This window comes from Salvelinus fontinalis, chromosome 27 (assembly GCF_029448725.1).
Source record: "Salvelinus fontinalis isolate EN_2023a chromosome 27, ASM2944872v1, whole genome shotgun sequence".
Lineage (NCBI taxonomy): Eukaryota > Metazoa > Chordata > Actinopteri > Salmoniformes > Salmonidae > Salvelinus > Salvelinus fontinalis.
Genome location: NC_074691.1, coordinates 11,328,281 through 11,346,601, shown reverse-complemented (window position 1 = coordinate 11,346,601; position 18,321 = coordinate 11,328,281). Strand labels below are relative to the sequence as shown.

The window sequence follows — 18,321 nt, the reverse complement described above, 5'->3', positions numbered from 1 at the left end:
AATCATTCTCTACTATTATTCTGACATTTCACATTCTTAAAATGAAGTGGTGATCCTAACTGACCTAAGACAGGGAATTTTTACTAGGATTAAATGTCAGGAATTGTGAAAAAAATGAGTTTAAATTTATTTGCCTAAGGTGTATGTAAACTTCCGACTTCAACTGTAGTTCACTTTTGTCTGTTATCTAATATTCTGTAGGCCTATTCTTTTACTGGGCAACATTGCAATCTAGCCTATTTTAAAGGTTTTTATCAACATTGATTTAGACAAAAATGTGTCTATAGCTTGTTTGACCAGCAAGCTTTTGAATAGGCTACGGAAGGATGGAGTTGTCCATCTGCATTCCAGTGTCATTTCCAACAATTGGGATTTTTAGGTCTAGGTTAGTGCTCACTCTATGAAAACGCTATAGTTGGATCTAGAATATTTTGAGGTTTTTAGAGATCTGTTCAATTTGTTTCTGTTCAGCACATTTTTGAGATTAGAGGATTTTTATGTGGTAATTTTAGGATGCTAGCGAGTGCTGTGTGTTAAATATATCTTGGTAAGCTATATCTACAACTCAGGTCAGGCTCATTATACTAGCCTAATATGTTTTTGTTCTAAATTAAATGTAGATATATCCTTAAGGCGTACAGAATTAGCCTATACAGCCTGTGATTTGTTTGGATGCGGGGTTTGATCGAAAAGTCATCCATGTCACGGCTGTGGAGGCCTACCGTCCATGGAGTTACTCAAACATTCATAACTGAAGAGAGAAGTTGTCCTGATATTTCTTATACCTACTCATGCTTTACACAATAAGTCAATCGGAAGCCTTTCAACATCAGGCGATAATATTTTCTGTAGATAAGCCTAGGGCTATTAGTCTACTGCACACACAACATGAGCAGATTAAATCGGTCAAACATTTTCTTTATTATAGACGATCAGAAAGAATGTGTCGGTAACTCTGCATTATAGTACAACTTATTTATTTTCAACGAAAGCCACAAAACTAGAGTATAATTGAGTCGCTCATCTTTATCCTGAAAAATTCACGTTTGGCTCAAGTCTTTAAACATTAACAAACTGTTATTTTTAACAAAGAAAAGACCCAAAATAAAATAGCAAAACAGCCTACTAAATAGGCCAAACCTAAACGGATAAATTAGATATCCTAAATAAACTAGTAAATTGAATAAAATAGCTCAAGTCTTAAAAATATGGGTGACCTTTTTCCCCTCTGTATCCACAATGTGCATAAATGAGGCGAATGGAAATGATTTTCCTGTCGGTTTTTCCTCCCTGTAATCTCTCTCGCTCAGTTTCTTCTTCACATCAACAAAGAACGACTTAGTGTTTCTGAAACTCACTTGAACAGTTACCTGTGTGTATCAAGAATGGTTCACCCCCCAAAGGACATCTAGCCAACTCGACTCAACTGTAGGAAGCATTCGAGTCAACATGGGCCAGCAATCCTGTGGAACGCTTTCGAAACCTTAGTGAGTCCATGTCCCGTCGAATTGAGGCTGTTCTGAGGGCAAAAGGGGGTGCAACTCAATATGAGGAAGCTGCTCCTGATGTTTTATACACTCCGTGTATAGACTACAGGCTATCACTTTTTTTCTCCGCTGCGTCCCCCTCCTCTCCCACAAGTAGCCTATTTTACCCCACGTCACATGCAGTGGCTCGTTTTCATGAAGTGAATATGCCGTTTTGTCACAAAATGATATTGACACATTTGGTTTGATGAAAGGGGACCCACTGACATTCATTTAAATGTATGAAACTTACAATTGTTGTTAACCTGTCTAGCCCCCGGGTTCCGCTAGCGGAACCCCCCCACATTCCACTGAAAAGGCAGCGCGCGACATTCAAAAAATATGTTTTAGAAATATGTAACTTTCACACATTAACAAGTCCAATACAGCAAATGAAAGATAAACATCTTGTGAATCCAGCCAACATGTCCGATCTTTTAAATGTTTTACAGCGAAAACACCACGTATATTTATGTTAGCTCACCACCAAATACAAAAAAGCACAGACATTTCTTTCACAGCACAGGTAGCTTGCACAAAACCCCCAAATAGAGATATAATTAGTCACTAACCAAGAAACAACTTCATCAGATGACAGTCTTATAACATGTTATACAATAAATCTATGTTTTGTTAGAAAAATGTGCATATTTCAGGTATAAATCATAGTTTTACAGTGCAGCCACAATCACAAATATCACCAAAGCAGCTAGAACAATTACAGAGACCAACGTGAAATAACTAAATACTCATCATAAAACATTTATGAAAAATACATGGTGTACAGCAAATGAAAGAAAACATCTTGTGAATCCAGCCAATATTTCAGATTTTTTAAGTGTTTTACAGCGAAAACACAATATAGCATTATATTAGCTTACTACAATAGCCAACAACACAACCGCATTCATTCACCGCAAAGGTAGCGATAGCGAAAAAAACAGCAAAAGATATACATTTATTCACTAACCTTGACAAACTTCATCAGATGACAGTCCTATAACATCATATTACACAATACATATATGTTTTGTTCGAAAATGTGCATATTTAGCGGTACAAATCGTGGTTTTACAATGTGAATACGTAGCCAAACTGCACAAAATTATCCGGATATATTTCTGACACTCACCTAATCTAATCAAAGAACTCATCATAAACTTTACTAAAAAATACATGTTGTACAGCAAATGAACGATACACTAGTTCTTAATGCAATCGGCGTGTTAGAATTCTAAAAATAACTTTAGTACGACATACAGCTTACGTTATAGCGAGACAGCGCCTGCAATGAGGGCGGAAAATAGTACTAAACATTTTCCACAGAAATACGAAATAACATCATAAATGGTTCCTACTTTTGCTGAGCTTCCATCAGAATCTTGTACAAGGGGTCCTTTGTCCAGAAGAATCGTTGTTTGGTTTTAGAATGTCCTTTTCTCCTGTCGAATTAGCAACCAAAGCTAGCCAAGTGGCGCGAAGCTGTCCATCTTCACCAAACGCAGAGAACGGAAAACGCCAAAACTCCCGATAGACTTTCAATAATCTGATAAAACTATATTGAAAAACAATACTTTACGATGATATTATCACATGTATCAAATAAAATCAAATTAGATAGATATTAGATAGATATTAGCCGTCTATAACGAAAGCTTTTCAGAAGGCAATCCAGGGTTCCTTCCCGCGCATTGCTGAACAAAGGAAATAGTGGTCACGTCATTCCAAGAGCTCTTATTCGACCTCAGATCTAGCTAGACACCCCATTCCACCTCTCACTGCCTCTTGACATCTAGTGGAAGGCGTATGAAGTGCATGTATATCCATAGATTTCAAGCAAATGAATAGGAAGGCCCTGGAACAGATTTTTCACTTCCTGTGAGGAAGTTTGCTGCAAAATGAGTTCTGTTTTACTCACAGATATAATTCAAACGGTTTTAGAAACTTGAGAGTGTTTTCTATCCAATAGTAATAATAATATTCATATTGTACGAGCAAGAATTGAGTACGAGGCAGTTTAATTTGGGAACGATTTTTTACAAAGTGAAAATAGCGCCCCGCTATCCCAAATACGTTTTAAGGAGATAAACTCTTAAAATATAATTTTGGATACCGTTGGTATTTCACATATTGTCACACAGATCCGAGACCCGTGGCCACCAAGCTGGATCCGATCTTGGGTCGGTAATCTGGTCTGGGTAGATCCGTGAAGACCAGTGGAGGAAAAGGTACCCAATTATCAGACTTCCGTAAATGTAAAGATACCTTAATAGAAAATGACTCAAGTAAAAGTCACCCAGGCAAGTTCTACTTGAGTAAAAGTCTAAAAGTATTTGGTTTAAAATATACTTAAGTATCAAAAGTAAAAGTATAAATCATTTCAAATTCCTTATATTAAGCAAACTAGATTAGACCATTAGAGCTAGTAGACTAGACTAGACCATTTTCTAGACTAGACTAGACCATTTTCTAGTTTTTTTGAATATACGGAAAGCCGCGGGCACATTCCAACATTCAGACATAATTTACAAACGAAGCGTGTGTGTTTAGTGAGTCCGTCTGAGGCCATAGGGATGACCAGGGATGTTCGGTTGAATTGGACTATTTTCCTGTCCTGCTAAGCATTCAAAATGTAACGGGTACTTTTGGGTGTCAAGGAAAATGTATGAAGTAAAAAGTACAATATTTTCTTAAGGAATGTAGTGAAGTAAAAGTGGTCAAAAATATCAAAAGTAAAGTACAGATACCCCAAAAACTACTTAAGTAGTACTTTTAAAGTATTTTTACTTAACTTCTCTGGGATATGTGCGACGCTAACGTCCCACTAGTCCAAAAGTCAGTAAAAATGTGGCTTTTTACCAAATTCAAATAAATTACTATGAAAATCTAACTTTCATGAAATCACACATGAAAGATACCAAATTAAAGCTACACTTGTTGTGAATCCAGCCAACATATCAGCATTCAAATAGGCTTTACAACGAAAGCACACCAAACGATTATGATAGGTCAGAGCCAAGTCACAGAAAAACACAGCCATTTTTCCAGCCAAAGAGAGGAGTAACAAAAAGCAGAAATAGAGATAAAATTAATCACTAACCTTTGATGATCTTCATCAGATGACACTCATAGGACTTCATGTTACACAATACATGTATGTTTTGTTCGGTATTCATATAAGTTCATATTTATATCCAAAAATCTGAGTTTAGGCGGGACGTTACTGTCTCACTTGGTCAAAAGCCAGAGAAAATGCAGAGCTCTAAATTCAAATAAATTACTATAAAAGTCAAAAATGAAATCACACATGAAAGCTACCAAATTAAAGCTACACTTGTTTTGAATCCAGCCAACATGTCAGAATTCAAATAGGCTTTTCGGCGAAATCAAACGATGCTATTATCTGAGGATAGCAACAGAGTAAATAAAGAGAGAGAAGCATATTTCAACCCTGCAGGCGCGACACAAAACGCAGAAATAAAAATATAATTCATGCCTTACCTTTGACGAGCTTCTGTTGTTGGCACTCCAATATGTCCCATAAACATCACAAATGGTCCTTTTGTTCGATTAATTCCGTCAATATATATATCCAAAATGTCCATTTATTTGGCGCGTTTGATCCAGAAAAACACTGGTTCCAACTTGTGCAACGTGACTACAAAATATCTCAAAAGTTAGTTAAACTTTGCCAAAGTTAAACTTTGCCAAAACAATTCAAACTACTTTTGTAATACAACTTTAGGTAATTGTTTACGTAAATAATCGATAAAATTGAAGACGGGATGATCTGTGTTTAATACAGGATTAAAACAAATTGTAGCTAGCTTTCTGGTCACGTGCCTCTAACAAACAGTACACTTCAAGTGACCCTCGTTCAAGATGGGCGTACTTATTCATTACAGAAAGGAAAAAAACAATTTCTAAAGACTGTTGACATCCAGTGGAAGCGGTAGGAACTGCAAGAAGGTCAATTAGAAATCTGGTTTCCCAATGAAAACCCATTGAAAAGAGAGTGACCTCAAAAAAAAAAGATTATGAATAGTTTGTCCTCGGGGTTTTGCCTGCTAAACAAGTTCTGTTATACTCACAGACATGATTCAAACAGTTTTAGAAACTTCAGAGTGTCTCCTATCCAAATCCACTAATAATATGCATATGTCATCTTCTGGGGATGAGTAGCTGGCAGTTGAATTTGGGTATGCTTTTCATCCAAACGTGAAAATGCTGCCCCCTATCCTAGAGAAGTTAAGTACTTTACACCACTGGTGAAGACCTCTAGACACTCCTCTCCTGAAAGCTTTGAAATGCTGTGCAAAGGTGGATCATGGCCAACCCCAGTCCAAATCACGCTCCATCATTTTGCTCCCTTTTTTTCACCCCAGAAAGCTTTTTCTCTAATGTAAACACCTCTCTGAAATGAAGTTAAGTGTCTTATACACAATGTGAACGACCTTACTGGCCCCCTCAGCCTTTCCAAGTGAGCGTTTTTGGATTTGTTTGCGCTGAGGCTTCAGCCAGCATTTGCAAAGAGCAAGACAGGGCTGGAGACGTGCTGGGGTTATGCCATCAGACAAATGCTTATGGAAAGGTTCTTTTCTCCATATCATGGATCTTTATTACTATTCAAATCTTGACATTTTCCCGTTTCTCAAAAACGTCTGCCTTATTGTCTCCCCATGAAAAAACAGAAAGAAATTGTGCAGCCCTAGCTGTTAGATAAGCTACAGAGCATTTGAACCAGGAGGAGAGCAGGATCCACACAATATGTGTCCAAGAACACGAGAACAGTGAAGCCTACACTTTCTCTATAATTATACGCTGCTGCCGGTTCACTCTCCTTTGTTCTTCATAACAGGCTGCATAATAGGGGTGGAGGTGTTGGGAGGGACAGGTTAACCGAAGGAAGAGACATCTTACAGAAACATGCATAAAGCAACTTTTCAGGATTTGAAGGGATAAACAAGGACTAGGGAGACGAGTGCTTTGTTTTAAAAGATGTGAGGTGACTGATTGGGCCGTTATCATCTCTTCATCAAGTTGCCATCTCGATGCCATCATTTCCAGAAGATGTGGCTGCGGTTGAAGTTCCCTGGTATTAAGGAGTTGGCTTTCTCCAATAGAAGCTTGTGTTGTATCACCAGGTTGTACTTTATGAGAGAGGATAACAGCAACCCTACACTCACTGTCATCCTATCTGGCTTTATTTAGTTTTAAAATGTCTCCCACAAGAAGCACATCATGTTTAATTGGAAGACTAACACACACAAATGGGCCATTAAAGATGGTCCAGCAGATCATTCCGTGTAAAGCACTCATGAACCCAGGCACTTCCAGAGGGCCTGTTGGTTTCCAGTTACAGCTTAACCCAGGCACTTCCAGAGGGCCTGTTGGTCTCCAGTTACAGCTGCTTATTGTACTGTTATAGTATTATTCTTGGAGCCAGTTTGCTTAGGGGTGCTGAGGAAGTGAGCTGTTCCCCCTCAATGTCCGCTGTGAATATGTTCACATTTCTAACCCCTGAGAGAATCACTTTTTTTCTCTCACTATAATATAGTCAGAAAGCTCTCTCTCTCGCTTTTCTCTCTTCTCTTCTCTCTCTCTCGTGTGATTTGTGACTTTCTCTACCATCACACCACTCTGGGGATGTCACTTCCTTTGGAGCCTATCAACCCATGGAGAGGTTGGTTTCATGGCTGTTCGTATTGCCTCCCTGCAGTGGGCACTGTGGGGTTCGGAGTTGACTACAGCTGTGAGCCCTCATTGGCCCTGTTTCTGTCAGATAAAAGTGAGTTTGACTCTGCGATGGCCATGAAGGCCCAGGCCATATCCCACTCCTCCTCCTCAGTGATGGTGTGTGGTGTCTGAACAGGCCCGGCCCGCACTCTGCCTCATTAACCGGGAGAAGCCGTACGCCACATTTTTTTTTTCACGCTGTCTGCCAGCAGGATAAGTGGAAGAATATATGTATTAAATGCGTGGCATTGCAAACAGGGATGGTTTTAGTGGATTTTGGACTTCACAATCATCCTGCCAAGCTATGTGTCAGAACACAGGGTGAATCGGAGAGGGAGAGCTGAGGAGCTGAAAGCGGTCAAAAATGAGAAAAAATAGGTGCTCATTAGTTAGGATGCAAACAGGCATCATGATAACAGTGAGTTAAAGCTCCCAATTCAGCTGAAACGGAGGGTGAAGCATTGTGGCCTGTCTTGCAGCTAATGCTACAGGGCTATAGAGGACGAAAATGCCAAAAAAGAAACATGGCTTTTTTGGGGGGACAAAATCTTTAATAGGGTTTCATTCATGGGTTTTAATTGGCCTTTTCTTTGGCAGTGGCGTAGAATTCCTTCTTCATCTCATCCCCTGCATAATGAATTACTGCCAATGTCATGCTCTTGTTTAACAAAAGCGAGGTGAGGTGTGCTCTGCTCCCCCTGCCTTTATCTGGGCCATCCTTTTGATGATGTCAGCTCTGCACTCGTAGTGCACCGAGGCTCAATGACCATATAGTGCCTATAGAGTAAGCATATTGTGGATGGAAGAAAAATGAGGACTTGTATAATTTCTAAGCAATTTCACCTTTTCTCATGTAAAACAGGGGCAGCAATCAGGATTTGATAAAATAAAATAAAATACTGCCCTTTTGGTGTTTTCAAAGTCAGGCACTGGGCTTTGGAGAGTGTTTTAAATGAAGATTGATTCGTGTCCAGGTTTCAACTTTTTGTTAGGTTGACTAAGCCTTTTCACTGTTTTCATGGCGCAGTACTGAGGTATGTTTTGTTCAAAACAGCAGTGAACTTCCGTTTTTTGAGGTCGAAATTGTTTTTGGAATGTTGCAATTGTCCAGTTGACAGAATATTGACCCCACTTTGTGAGACCATCACATTAGTATAATTTTCAGTATCCATATTTAGTATACTCAATGTGATTGTAAGGGCTTTGATCGTAGTTGGACCTGACAAAACATTCTACCATGACTAACCCTCAGTTGAATCTCCGTGTCATCATTATTCAGAAGAACACTTCAGAGCTGATTTGTTTCCCTCTATCTAAATTAGATCATTATTCATATTTTTCCATTTAGTTCAACAGATTTTTATGATTGATTGATTTTCTGTTTGCGTTTTCTACACTTAGTTGGCTTTATTAAACAATTATTTTGTAACGTTTCTAGTAAGCTTCATGAGCCTCTTGGCTTCGCCAAAATGTATTGGTTTCTGCACCTTCAGTACAATGACTTGGATTTCTTGTGTTCTAGCCATGGTTGAATAATCCTTGACCACAACAATAAACCGACGTGTTTATTGTGTGTTTTCCCACTGTCTCTCTCTGGTCTAGACAGTGGTGAAAGTATTCCATTGTACACGGTGGGCATACCTTTGAGATATACTGTATTATTTAAAGTACACTTGCCTGTGGAAAAGATGCTATGCCACTTATTTCCTTCTCAGAGCTATAATGCAGATCAGTAGTCATGTATCTCCAAAAGCAATGAAAAGCATGTCTGAGTGGGAGAGCTATATTTCTCGTCCCTATGTTAATGGGAAATAATTATGAGATGGTTGAATGTTTCACTGAATGTTTCCCAGTTTGGCTGAACCCTACATTTACTTAGTCCCTTTAATAGGTCCAAATATGTATTCCCAATAATGAGGCTTGTATTACATTGTCCAATAATTGCAAGCAGTTTGTTCCTATATCCCTCACACAAGCGGCGCTGAGCGGCTATAGTTCATGTATGCGTTGTGATAGAGCTGTTAACCCACTTTTATCAGGGATATGAACAATGTTCGCCCGCGAGGTCTATCAGCCACAATAATTATTTTAATATGTAAATGAAGCGCAAACTATTGTTTCATTAGCAGACTTCCAAATTTGAGTCCTCAGATTAGTATGCAAATCATCTCGTCGGGGTCCTTGCAGGCAGAGGGGATTTTTACAACTCATTTCTTTAGCGGCTAGTTGTTATCTCGCTAATAATGCAATTATAACACCACTAACCTGTTATGTGTGCTTGCATAAGCAATGCCGAGTGGCTAGGTGACTGTCATTGAGAGGCTTTGTTTTACCCTCATCCGTGACTAACATCTTTTCTACCTGACGGTCCAAACTCAGTTTTGTCATCTATGCATAGTCACTTTCACTAATCCTACATGTACATATTACCGCAAATAGCCCGACTAACCGGTGCACCTGCACATTGACTCCGTACCAGTACAACCTGTATATCGCTACCGTTATTTTCTTACTGTTTATAATATTTTTTTAAACGTATCTATTATTTACCTAATACCTTCTTTTTTTTAAACTTAAAAACTGTGCTGTTGGTTAAGGGCTTGTAAGTAAGCATTTCACTGTAAGGCCTACACCTGTTGTATTCGGCGCACGAGACAAATAAACCTTGATTTGATTTGACATGGAGGGCTTTATGTTGTGCTCTTGGAGTTTATAGTTAAGTGTCACTGAATTAAACAGGAAACAAGAACACTTCTCTAGACAAAGATGATAAATGCTATAAAGTCTACCAGAATACCCAGGTCAGAGATGCACAGGTGCCAGAGACTGTCAGTCTGTCTGTGTGCGTGTGTGCAGATTGTGTTGTGGGGTGGCAGACTGGTTTTCCTGGCAGAACAAAGAAGAGAGGAGAAGGTGTTTGCTAAGACGTGGGCTGGAGGGTGGCTCTGCTGCCTCTGCCTGTGTGTGTGGGCAGACACTTTCACACACATTAGTCCCTCAGTGCCATGCATCCAACAGGCAGTCTCATCTCCCTTTCATGGATAAGTCAAACTCACTACAACCTATAGTACCCTCATAAAGTAGATTCATGCGCGGGAAATGTAAGCACATCCAGAAGAGGGCCACATGTTTGTCAGTAATGGAAAATGTAACATGGGTTTATATATAGACGTTGAGTGGAAGTATTTCTCTGGAATGTTATAGCAAAACTGCACATTCCATGTTCATGACTGAACCATTTTGTTCATGGGCACTCATGCGTACACTGCAGTGTTTGCTGAGTTTATATGTCCTGCAGCCGTTTTCGGGCTGTACTGTATTTGGGAGAATTGTGTTAATCTCATTATTGGTGACATTAGGCTACAGTGACAGCTGAAGTGATTTAACAACTACATTCAGGGAAAGATGTAGGTATGGCAATGTAAATGGCATTTCTGTTAAGAGAAGTAAGCATCACGTTAATGTAACTCCTTGTGGTAAGCCTTCTCCAGTTGCTGGGAGTAATCTAGACCATACCAAGGCCTCTGTCACATTCACTAGGCGGCAGGAAGAGGGACTCGCATGTTTTTGATGGAGTAAAGGATGCCTTGGTGCAACAAGGGCCTTATTTTGTCAGTTGCAGCTCTTCATATTTGCATATTGAAGCTGAGCAAGATTGGTAGAAATGGAAGGATCTTCTTACAAGTGATAAATGTTTTTTGGTGCTGCGAGGCGTTTGCATTTGCATGTATTTGATCTACGGTGGCTGTCCGGTCACAAAACAAGCACGGGCTGTGTTGAGTCATCACCTTCAAAATTGGGGATTAAACAACTCTAAGTTGACAGAAAGTTAGTAAAGGGATATTTCGGGATTTTGGCAATTAAGCCCTTTATCTATCTACTTCCCCAGAGTCAGATGAACTCGTGGATATCATTTTTATATCTCTGCATGCAGTTTGAGGAAGTTGCTAACTAGTATTAGCGCAATTGCTAACTAGCATGCTAGTTATTACCATAGACTTCCAGTCATTACCATTACGCTATTACGAAATTACCATACTGGACACAGAGACATAAAAATGGTATCCACGAGTTCATGTGTCTCTGGGGAAGTAGATAAAGGGATTCATTGTCAAAATCCCGAAGAATCCCTTTATTTCTGAATCACTCAGTCAGTAATGTTAAATTCCTGTATTAATCAGGATATGTTGTCCAGGGACACCCTGTCTGGAAGTGACTGTAGTTTGATTTGTTCTCAATTCTAAGATGTAGCCTAGTCTATCTTTTGGGCTTATTCCACCGCACTTTAATTAACCATTGGAAAAATGAGTCAACCGCAATACAGAGTGCCCACTTGCTGTTTCCTCTGTAATGACTGGTGTTTGTGTTCAATGTAGATGCTTTTGAGGTTATGCTATCTTAGAAAACACAGTGTATCATCCTGTGGGGGATTTGAATATTATTTATTTTAGCTACAACCCCCTGGTAGCCAGTGTTAATTAGCATCTACCTTTGTCCTGGAATTAAAATGCAAATTATGATATTTCTGTGTGCCATCACTCAGAGGTTTGAAAGATCAGCGGTTGTACCCAGATAGGGTGACCTTTTTCCATTTGTGAAGAACTCTCTCTTGGTAATGAGCAGAGAGGTACAGGTCATTTATATGCGCCTTTCCGGTCATTGGGATTTTAACCTACAATTAACCGTGTTCAAATTTGACCATTAAATATAGACCTGGCATTTCATATACATAGCTTGCCAGAAAACTCAAGAGGAAGAACACTGCCGAACACAATCCCTTTTCTCTTCAAACTGAGAAGCTCTTTCTCAACAACCGATAATTCATCCAGAGGACTTGGAATGAGTATCTCCTCCCATAAGTCACCAGTGACCTCAGGTGGAATTGGCTACACGTATTAGGCACCCATGTCAAAGTCATTAGAGGCCTGTCTCTCCTCTCTGCTCCGGTCAGGCCCTGTGACATGTCGACTTCCAGGTAGGGCCTTCAGGAGGGCCTTTGTTTATGCACACCATCTCACAAATGACTGGCTCTGAGTTAAGCCTGAAACTGAAAAAGGAGAGCGCTGTGTGACTGAGCTGTCTGGTGGCATGGCCTCCTCGTGCCTACTCAGTTGTCAGATCTTAGCACATGCTGCATTACCAAACGGAGGAGACTCTATCTAGGTAGGAAGGGGGATAGAAGGCCTATACTGCCCTGGCTGGTGATCAGAGGTACCACTGGACTCACCTGTTGCAATTGGTGGTAATTCATTAGTAAATTAATAAAGGGCACAATGTTATTAACCGGCAATATGGAATTAGCTGAGAAAATGACCTCATGTTTTTCTCTTTGTCCTTCCAGGTGGCTGTACGTTTGACGATGGCCCAGCCCAGTGTGACTACCAGCAGGATCCCTACGATGACTTTGACTGGACCCATGTCAGCGCACAGGAAGTGCCATACTTATCGTCTGAACTGCCTCAAGGTGAGACTCTCTGCCACCATGTCCACAAACCTAATGGACGCTGTTCCCTCCCTGCAATGTGTTAGCAAACATGACCAAGGCCCACTACCCCAAGTTCCCAACACCTGCTGTAGAAAAACTAACAAAAGCAACACAGTTAACTTTGCCCTGCACATTTAGCTGCAAATGTAATCTATTTAGTGCTTCCATCGCAAAAACAAGCGAAGAAGAATATTGGGCTAATGTGTAAACTCACCAGAGTAAGTGGAGGAGCTAATGAGGGAACTGCAGACAGCTGCTCGTTTCGGAGACAAGGAAGGAAGGTGAAACGATGGATAGGTAGAAGGAAATTAATCTCAGGGCCTTGCGTCTTCTTCTCCGTCTTTGTTACTACCCCAAAATACAGTCTTAGTTCCAACGTTTCGCAAATTCTAAGAAGGAAATAAGTCATTTAATTTCCTGAGGAGAGAGAAAAAGCTTTGTGCTCGGCAGCGGAAAAAATGTATATTTAGGTTTGAAGACTGTCCAACACAATGAAGGTTTTTATCTGAGATCAAGGAAAGCAACGTGGTAAGTGGAGACGTGGGCCCTGTGACCTTCTCTATTCACCTCTACACAGCTTTATCACTTGTTTTTTTTATAGACAGGAGTGATATGGGTAGGATTTTAAAGCATTTCCCTTTCAGCAAAATTTCCCAATTTAGTAAGATATTAGGTCATTAATCATGCAAGGGAACAGAAAAGGTCATCAGCAGATTTTCTGAAAAAGGTTGTGTCCCATTACAATGTTACACAATGAGGCGGCATTTGTCTGGCCCAAAAATGATGGCTGGGCACTTTTTTTTACTGTAAGCTATAAAAATATAGAGAGTCGCACTCTCTCTCTGTATATAAACTCTCTGTTATTTATTGGGTAAACCACCAACGTTTCCGCATCACTCTGCCTTCTTCAGGGTGGCACTTTTTACAACACGACTTGACCGGAAACCAGAGATATCTGGTTTAAACTTATTTTGAAATATTTACGTGGTCTTTTGTGAGGTAAGAAATTAGAGGAGGATTATTATGTGCTAGAACTACATTGCACTTGTAGTGTTTAACAGATGGCATGAGAAAATCACAATTGCATAGCCACATGTCAAACACTGATAGTTCTGGCGCTGGTTTTGTCTTTAATGTGTCATCCTCCAACAATGTTGTCTTTTTGTTTTCATTTGTTCCTTGGTGCCAGTTTACTACTGTATGTCAGTTATGGTGAATTACCGAGTTTTTCAGGTAGAGACGGAACGGCGAACAGTATAGCAGATGTTCCTTTAATCTAAAGAGGAGGGATGAGTTTCCATTCCAATGGGAATTAGCTCCATTAACGGGCCTCGCTATTGTTTGAAAACACGCAACGGCAGTGATAATGAAATAAAGTGATTGTTTCATTGATCATGACTTCTAGAGTGAACGAAAGCAAATGGAATGATTATCTTGTGAGCGGAAATAAAGCCTCACCTTTTTGCAAATCTCGTCTTGTAAAGGTTTGGAGGGACCTGTGTACTGACAAAGTACAATATTCCCACATTGCTGTTGCCTGAGAAGAATGTGAGGCCGTCTCTAGCTGAGATCCCCCATTTTAATGGGTGAAAGGACATGAGGTTGACTGCAGGACCACTCTCTACCTCCCCCCCTTCATAACAAAGCAAATAGAGCTCCAGCATGATTTGATCAGCCTCCAGTGTTTTCCAGCTAGCAACCAGATCCTGCAAATGGAATAAGCTTCATCATAAAGTAGCTTAACATACTTTCTCAGCCAGGGAGGATGAAAAGCAGACACATCAGGGAGTTTCCATGACAAGATAACAAGTGCTATTTACCCTGCAGAAACCTCCCGTTCCTTATCTCTGAAACCATGTTTGATTGACATTTTGGGTAAGAACACTTTTCTAAACGGCATTCTCAACGCTGAAGAACAAATGCTTGAGACTCCCTCGATCAATATTCATTTGGAGCTGTGCTTATAATTTGGTCCCGGTGGGGTTAGGCTTGGCTCAGGCTTGCTTGGCCCAGTGCCAGTGTCAGGCCCTGTTGGTCTATTAAGCCTCCCATTGGAAAGGCTGAGTGGGTGTACAGCACTGACTGCACCAGTGTGTCAAACCTCACGCCTCTCTCTCTGAGTACCGGTGCTCTTGGTTAGGCCTACACCTCTCCTGCCAATCAGTAGAGGCTGATCACTAATGTGGGGCAGGGCAGTGTATAACAAGATGAAGCCTGATTATTATATTTTTCACTGTTAGATTAGAGAGTCCTAATAGGGAATAGCAGGGTTTGAATTGTCATGATTTTTATGCGATGCAAGAGCAGGAGTCGTTGTTTGGCATTTCAGGCTCTCTCTCTGTTTCCTTTGTAACTCACAAGACTGTTCTGTCAGCGGTTGAGGCCATGATGGGTGACAGCCATCTTGTGCACTGGCATGAATCTGATGACAGCCATCTTGTGCACTGGCATGAATCTGATGACAGCCATCTTGTGGACTGCATTCATCCTCTGGATACCTGACGTTGATGTGAAGGAAACCACTCTAAAAGCCATATTTAAAAAAGAAAAAATATATATGTATATATTCCTTTCTTTAATATTCCGCCTTTGGATGAGTAATTGTAAAGTAATAGGAAAGGAAATTATACAGAATGTTGGCATTATGTTTTTCACCCCCTCCCCCGCAGTTGCGTAACGGCAGGGGAAATTGCTTGTTACATTCATTTATTGTACATGTATTGTACGCCTAAATCGAGCAACAATGTTCTCACCATTTTTAGTCTTTCTCAAATTGTTGTTCTTAGAAGCTTTTCGAAACATTAGATAGAAGGATAGAAAATAAGCAGTAGAAATGTAAGGAGTCTGCCGTTTTAGAGGGTTTGTGTGTAGTTGTGTTGGTAAAGTGCTATCGTCTGTTTAACACCTGTTTTCTTCATTGTAACTTCCCAGCCCAACTCTATGGTTGTGCCTGTTAATAAGCCTTTGGGAGATGCCCATTCAGGATTTATGTTTGTGGTCTGGCATCTAGTTGTTGTGTGTAGTCATCATCTTTGAGTTCCTTGAAAGATTGTATTTACATTTTCTGTAGGCTCTAGTCACCCAGTGAACTTATTCCATATGGTCAATTAAAATTACATTTCCCCGACATGCTACTTCCTCTGTTTCAAACTCACATCAGATCCAATTACATTAGATACGCTCACATCAGATCCTTACAAAATGTGCCAAGCTCACCAAAAGAAACAGGTTAGAGTTTCCCTCTTGTTTCAGAATGGTTTGTTTGGGTTGTTTTTGGCTGGGATCATTGGTTGTTTGTCTAAGGGATCGATGTATGACAGCAGTGGATTGTAGAGATCTGTGAAACCTCTGTGTGTGTGATAGGTTGGTTGGTTGTGGAGGAGTGATGTGGTGCTCTGTCATTGTCTCTCCTATACTGCTCCATGCTTCTCTCATGTGCTGCTCAGCCTCAGCCAGCACTGCAGTTCAGCTCGGCTCAGGCTCCGGCTCCACCGTCATTAGTTTCAGCTCTTGATTAAACACCGTTGCCAATCACCAGTGTTGGGGAGTAGTGAACTACATTTAGTTGAACTAGTAATTTAATAACATTTTGCAGTAGCGTGGTGGTAGTTGAACTAAATTCAAATCTTAGTAGTTAATTACTTTTCTGCCATATAGTGGTGCAGCTAACTACTAACTACTGAACCTACACATTCTTTTTTGCTTTTGTTGCTAAAATAAAATATGGGTGAAGTAGGCCTTTCTTTTTTCGACATCAGACCTGCCTAATTTTCACTTGTGTGCCTAGGTCTCTCCTTTTGTGTTGAATAGGATAAATTACACATTCTGTTAACATCTAACTCCAGAGTGATCTGTTCTTGCAATTTGTAGTCTACGACATTTCAGATTAAGATATGATAATCTTTCACTACTTTTTCTAAGTCATTTCTATTAAGTAAGCTATATTTTTCTTAAGGGTAAATTAACTTCTTCCAGTGTGAAGTAGTTGGTAACTATAAACTCAATTTTCAGAGCAGCTTCCCAAACACTGCCAATCACCATATTAGAATAACCCAGGTGCATCAAATAAACACAGCTCCCTCTCCCTGGTGTTAAAAAGCCTGTCTGAATCAGGCGATATGGCCTATCAGGAGCTTAGTTGGGTCTTCCTTACAATCTGATCGCTCTGGCATTAACAGAGAGACTTCTAGCTTGCTTTCCCTTTGTTCCAGACAAACATGTATTTTTTCTTCTTCTCCCCTCTCACACTGCTTCTACAACTCGTGATCAACCGTATACATTGATAGAAAGAGGAGAGGAGATTGTGTTTGTTTCGCTCGAACAAAGCGGCTCTGCTTTTGAATGGCTATCGGGTTTCACTACAAACAGCACCAGGCATAAACATCTGCTTTTGATCTGCAGCTCAATTCTGAAAAGTCTGTGTCGGGTTGGATATGAGTGATGATGTGCTTGTTTGCTTAAGTCTAACGTGATGCATTAAAACACCATTTTATAAACCCGTTGGCTCACACTTCTTAAACTACTTTCAAAGTAAATTGAATTTACATAAATTAATTATTTGTGTAATGTTGAATTATGATCAAGAATGTAATCAGCCACTGGTCCAGAGAGGGAAATCACCACAGCTGTCAATGCCCCCCCCCCCCCCCCCCTGCATTTTGAGAATCTCATATTTCAGCCTAGTTTATCTGGCCCATGTTGATGTAGACTGATAGCAGGGCAGGCTGGGTTCGTGAGAGAAAGGGAGAGCCCTGAGGATTGGAGCTCTGAGTGAGATAACAGGCTTAGGCCTTCCCCTGTTCTCCAGGCCAAGGGCTTTATCAGATCCAATGTTCTGGAGCTCTGCAGAGGAATACCACCACAGCACTAGTCTGTGGCACTTGCTCCCCAAACACTGTAGAGAAGCCAGTGTTTTGTGGCCGGGCACCACTGTACTCAACTTAACACCAGGGTTTGACCTTAATTGCAGGTTGTTGTTTCTTGGGGGAAATTTGTAATCTGTCGTAAAGCGGTAGTTGAGCGGAGGCCTGGTTTCTGGTGTTTTCAGCCGTGGTTTAAGAGTGGACCCAGCTGCATCCTGAAACACTGCTTATGAATCTGAGAAGGGTTCTGGCCTTGATGTCATTGATGGATTTAACAGATTTAGCCTTTGGTGAGACACATTGGAGAAAAACGAACCCTTGCTTGATCTCGGTTTGTCATGGATATCATACCTCAAGTCAAAATGCCATTCTAAGGGGCCTAAGTGGTTCTCCCGACATCGAATATGGAATCAATCATAAAACAGACAACATATTTACACGACCGAGACCCTTACCAATTTGCATTGAGACACAAGAGGCCATTCATGAGTAATATGATACAGTGAATCCCCATCTGGTCATTTCACATAGCCGCATTATTCCCGACCCCGATCGCCAGGTCGTTTAGGACCTGGTTTGATAAACAGGTGTTTAACCAACAATTATCACAACGAGGAAGGGCCATAGGGGTAAAAGCTGCTCACATTCTCTGGGAAATAGTCTTTGTGATGCAGATTGGAGACCAGTGGCTATGAAATGGGCAGCAATTGGT

General features: G+C 40.5%; 1 protein-coding gene across 18 annotated transcripts in view; it reads left to right on the top strand.

Moving 5' to 3' along the window:
• LOC129825034 (receptor-type tyrosine-protein phosphatase kappa) overlaps positions 1-18,321 on the top strand; it is a 164,928-nt gene that overhangs the window by 47,107 nt on the left and 99,500 nt on the right. For all 18 annotated transcript variants that reach the window (XM_055884694.1, XM_055884698.1, XM_055884697.1 and 15 more), the window contains one exon: positions 12,604-12,726. In XM_055884694.1, coding sequence (XP_055740669.1) covers positions 12,604-12,726 — 123 coding nt within the window. The remainder of the gene's footprint in view (positions 1-12,603; positions 12,727-18,321) is intronic.